The 5,055-nt window shown below is 62.2% G+C and overlaps 2 protein-coding genes across 2 annotated transcripts; one reads left to right on the top strand and one right to left on the bottom strand.

Moving 5' to 3' along the window:
* Positions 1 to 687: 687 nt before the first annotated feature.
* Positions 688 to 2,014, bottom strand: RHTO_06533 (DNA breaking-rejoining enzyme/Integrase-like protein; the record flags this gene model as incomplete). The annotated part of the gene is made up of 3 exons (XM_016420194.1): positions 688 to 1,249; positions 1,504 to 1,954; positions 1,978 to 2,014. The coding sequence occupies 3 exons, from the start codon at positions 2,012 to 2,014 to the stop codon at positions 688 to 690; spliced, it is 1,050 nt and encodes a 349-aa protein (XP_016269351.1).
* Positions 2,015 to 2,564: 550 nt separating this feature from the next.
* On the top strand, positions 2,565 to 4,829 carry RHTO_06532 (uncharacterized protein; the record flags this gene model as incomplete). Its single annotated transcript, XM_016420193.1, has 2 exons — positions 2,565 to 3,698; positions 3,810 to 4,829. The coding sequence occupies 2 exons, from the start codon at positions 2,565 to 2,567 to the stop codon at positions 4,827 to 4,829; spliced, it is 2,154 nt and encodes a 717-aa protein (XP_016269350.1).
* Positions 4,830 to 5,055: the final 226 nt, after the last annotated feature.

The raw sequence follows: 5,055 nt of genomic DNA, 5'->3' as shown, positions 1-5,055 counted from the left end.
GGGGGGGGTGCTCACCAGGGGGTGTCTGAGCTCTTCAAATGCTGGCAGGATCGGAGTTGGAGATATCGGCTGAACCAGGGGGCTCGGGTCGGTTCAGTAGAGAGAGAGAAATTCATTTTTCAAGTCATATCGGGACTAAACCCATGTAGTCCGGCAGGGACTGACTGCCACAGCGCATAGAGAGAGATTCTTGTTTCAAGTCAGATCAAGTCTAAGCCCATGGCCACTAGCAGGGACTGGCTGCCACAGCACAGAACGGGTGAGCAGGGGTATCTACTTATGTGTGGAGGTCATAAGAGGCGAAGAAATAGTGGATGAGCGCAATGGAGTGGAAAAGTACCTGTAAGAGCGAGAGAGTGCGATAAAATGAGAAGGAATGAGGGTGGGTAGACGCGGCGTGGTGAAGTGGTAGAGGAAGGTGTGTGGAGATAGGGGAGAGAAAAACGAAGCCGGAATGTTGAGAAACCATTGAGAGAATGCCAAACTTGATCCTGACCTTCTTGGACGGCGTCGACGACGGCGATGGCAGAGGGGACGCGGTTTTGGTGGGTCGTGTGGTGCAGAGTGATATAGGGGACTCGTCGAGCTCGGGGTGGGCCGGGTCGAGGGTGAGTTGAGAGAGAGAGAGAGAGAGGAGGGTTCGGGGTAGGGCGGTTCGGGGAGGTGGTGGCGCCAGGCGGTCTCCTCCTACGCTCTGTGTTGCTCCTTCCTTTCCGTCTTGTCCTCTTCTTGCGACTCACCCTTGGTCGCCTCCGTCAGGCGGGCGAAGCCTCCTGTAGCGGCGATGAAGTCGAGGAGAGGCGATTGGAAGTCGATGTTGCCGAGGATGAGGGCACCTGTGGGGGTTTGTCGGAGGCCGATGTGTTTGTAGAAAGAGTGTCGAGCCTGCTTGTACAGCGGGCAGAGAATCAGGAAGTGTTCCTGACTCTCCACCTTGCCGCACTTGCAGAGGTTGGATTGGACTGGGTCGAAGAGGGCACGGTGCTTGTTGAGCGCTGACACGTCAGTGCGTAGTCGGCAGAGGAGGGTTGCTTGGCGACGTGATAGGCCTGCATAGTACTTGTGCGCCGTTGAGGCCGTCGTGACGACGTCGGCGAGGGGGCGAGGAAGCGAAGACGATGACCATTCCTCGTTCCACCGCGTGGTAGTCGCCCGTTTGTGGGCCGTCCACAGAGCACTGATCGTAGCAGGGAAACCAGCATTGTCGCCCGGCAAGCAGGAGACGAGGCGCGGTCGCTGGCTGAGATGGCTGGACTTGGCGAGTTGGCAGGTCGACCGGCCTCCTCGCTTTGCTAAGCATCTTGTCTTGTCACTGTGTGTAGCAGAAGACTCGTCAATTGCATTTGCTGAGGCGCAGAGCAACTCAAAGCAGTCACAGAGGTGTAGAAGCGCTCGATGTGAGACGAGAGCGTGCATTCACAGGCCGAAGCGCTGTAGAACGGCTAGTGGTAGAGAAGACTGACCGGCAGATATGATCACAGCGCGAGAACTGCGTCAATGCACGGATGAGAGAGATGGGAAGGGTGGGTGGCGGGAGGGGAGGGCGGAGGCATGCGTCGCGCTCGTTGCTTGCGTTGCGCAATTGCAATCTCCGGCTGGAGTTGGACGTATCCTTGGAAGGCGGACGGCGTCCATCGTCTGATGCGCTGGATGGACGAGTCCGGCGCGCCATGCAGCGCGTACCATGTTGCTCCTCCAGCTCGAAAGCTGTGCCCGGTGTACTCGCTGCCGCAGTGCCGCTTCACCTCGTCCACAAACGCCCGAGGTGTCGGCGTCTGGCCGTCCTCGTTGAGCCACAGCGGACCCGTCGTGCCGAACCGTGCGTCTCGCCCCTTGAGGTATAGCCGCACAATCTTGAACCAGTCGCCTGCATCCGAGGCTGCAAACCACATCTTTGTCCCAGTGAAGAGCAGGTCGCCCTTGTGATACACGAGGTCGATTGAGAACCCGCGCTCTGTGAGGCGCAAGGCCTCGCACCGGATGCGCTTCCGCGCGTCGCGATACTCCGGTGCATCGTAGTCCGTAATCTCCTGCGATGAGGAAGCAGACAATTGCCATGGCTGCCCACATGACTGAGTTGTACGAAGGGGTGTCGAGAGCCGCCTCGACGCCGCGAGCAATGGCTGCCTCCGGAATGGGGAGCACCTTCTTCGGTGCGTGCGGGTTGCGCCTCACGTTCCCGCCCAGTGCGCGCAAGACGCCCGGCGAGTTGCAAACTTTGGCTCACTGGTCCGTGTTGATAGCGCTGAAGTAGAAGGCGAGGCCGGAGAGCTCGCCGATGAGGGTGGTAGGGACGACTCATGACGAGCGAGCCGCGATGAAGAGCGAGAGAGAGTCGGGAGTCGGAAAGAAAGGGAATTGGTGCGCAGCGATGAAGGCCAGCTATGTTCGGTAGGTCCCCTTGTACGCATTTGTCATCGACGGCGCGATGGCGCTCCTCCACAGCTGCTGATCGCTGCTGAGACTCCTGCTGCATGGTACAGCCCTCTAGCTGTACTTCTGAGGCTATCAGCCACCTCCAGCGCGCCCGCCAAGCGTTGCTGGAGGGTACGATAGGCCCGGAGATGAACTCTTGGGCCCGAGGCAAGATTGAGCGACTACTCGCCTTCCTCGAGCTCAAGCACGACGCCGGCAAAGCGACGCCATCCAAGCCCGTCCAGCTTGCCATACCCGCAGTTACGACCCGCCAGAAGCCCTCGTCGCTGAGATCCAGCGTCACCCCCACCTCCGCGGTCCCACCCTCCTCGCCAGACTCGCGCCCGCAGGTGGCTGAGGGGGGAAGCAACAGTATGGGGGGCAAGCTGAGTCACACGGCTGCCAGTACGCCGCTCGCCAACCCGCCAAACGCCCTCAACAAGCTGTGTGACCCACTTGACTCCCCACCCCCGGAAGGGGTGGCGGTCAGTGGACCTCTCGCAGCGCTCTCCACCAGCGTACAGAAGCTTACAGACATTGTAAACTCTCTCCACACCCGCATGGACACTTGGGAGACCGGCAACCGCTTTGCAAGCCTCCAGCAAGACGCTACCGACCCTCTGCCCCCGCCCATTCCGGCGGCACGATCCTACGCAGCGGCTGCCTCCCTGGCCAGCCCAGCAGCGCACACTGCCTCCTCAGCAGCACCCCGTGCCGCCGCACCCACGAAACCCGCACCCCGCACCTCCCTTATTGCCGGCACCGCCGACCTCCCCGCAACGCACTTTGTCCGCGCCCTCTCCGAGCACCGCATCCTCCCCTGCGTGCGCAAGATGATCGTCAGCTCGTCCCTCGACCCCACGACCCTCGTCTACGCCCGGCGCATGGAGAGAGGGGACGTACAACTGGTCACCCGCGGCCCCTCCGCCGCCAACCTCCTCCGCCGCGCGGTTGCCGCACACTCCGCCGAGATCGTGACAAAGATGCCGGTGGAAGCGACATTGTTGGTCTTGCACTGGGTGCCCGCGGATGCGGACGCAGGCGAGGTGGAGGAGAAGATGGAAGAGTGGATTGGCGGAGAGGGGAGGGTAGCGGCAACTAGGTGGTTGTCGAGGCGGGCGGACACAGTTGGACAAGGCCCACGCACCGCTCAAACCCAATACCTGCACGTCCACCCCAGCGCAGAATGCCACCGCTCCCCTCCCCTCACCCGACCCCACCAACCCGGCTCCGCCTCGAACGCCGCCTCGCTCGAACGGGCCGTACACGACGATGATTTCGGGGTACCTCGGCACGACGGCAAGCACGAGTGGAGCGAACCAGTCATCGAGGATGCTGGTTGACGAGTCCTCCGTCCTCGCGTCGCTCGCTGAGACTCCTGCTGCATGCTACAGCCCTCCAGCTGTACATCTGAGGCTATCAGCCACCTCCAGCGCGCCCGCAAGGCGTTGCTGGAGGGTACGATAGGGCCGGAGATGAACTCTCGGGCCCGAGGCGACATTGAGCGAGTACTCACTTTCCTCAAGCTCAAGCGCGACGCCGGCAAAGCGACGCCGTCCAAGCCCTTCCAGCCCGCCGTACCCGCAGCCGCGACGCGCCAGACGCCCTCGTCGCTGAGATCCAGCGCGACCCCCACCTCCCCGGTCCCACCCTCCTTGCCAGACTCGCATCCGCAGGTGGTTGAGGGGGGCAGCAACAGTATGGGGGGCAAGTTGAGTCACACGGCTGCCAGCACGCCGCTCGACAACCCGCCAAACGCCCTCGACAAGCCGTGTGACCCACTTGACTCCCCACCCCCGGAAGGGGTGGCGGTCAGTGGACCTCTCGCAGCGCTCTCCACCAGCGTACAGAAGCTTACAGATGTTGTAAACTCTCTCCACACGCGCATGAACACCTGGGAATTGAGCAACCGCTTTGCAATCCTCCAGCGAGACGCCACGGACCCTCCCCCTCCGCCGGCGCCTGCAGTGCGTTCCTACGCCGCTGCAGCAGCCGCAGCTCGCCCAAATGCGCCTCCCGAACCGCCAGCAGCGCCCCGCGCTTCCGCTCCCTCGAAACCCGCGCCCCGCACCTCCCTCATTGCCGGTACCGCGGACCTCCCCGCGACACACTTCCTCCGCGCCCTCCCCGAGCACCGTATCCTCCCCTGCGTGCGCAAGATGATGGTCAGCTCGTCCCTCGACCCCTCGACCCTCGTCTACGCCCGTCGCATGGAGAGAGGCGACGTACAACTCGTCACTCGCGGACCCTCGGCTGCCGACCTCCTCCGCCGCGCCCTCTCCGCCTACTCAGCTGAGATCACGGTGAAGATGCCGGTCGAGGCGACGTCGTTGGTGATGCACTGGGTGCCGGTCGATGCGGACGAGGTGGAGGTGCGAGAGAAGGTAGAGGAGTGGGTCGGCGGGGAGGGATAGGATAGGATAGGATAAATTCCGAGTTTAGAGTCGTTCAGGCCTGGAAAGACCCATGTCAACTTGGGGCCGCCTACAAGGGCGAGCCGCCAGACGCTGCAGGAGCTACAAGCGGGAGAGGAGCATACAAGTGTGGGAAGCGATAAGAAGCCAGAATAAAACGAAGCAGAGGGCGGAAGAAACAAGGGGAGAAGATCTTGTCCATCTTGAAGTCCGACGAGCCGATCTC

This window comes from Rhodotorula toruloides, assembly GCF_000320785.1.
Source record: "Rhodotorula toruloides NP11 unplaced genomic scaffold Scaffold43, whole genome shotgun sequence".
Lineage (NCBI taxonomy): Eukaryota > Fungi > Basidiomycota > Microbotryomycetes > Sporidiobolales > Sporidiobolaceae > Rhodotorula > Rhodotorula toruloides.
The sequence above is the reverse complement of the archived record's forward strand: the minus strand, read 5'-3'. Positions and strand labels throughout refer to the sequence as shown.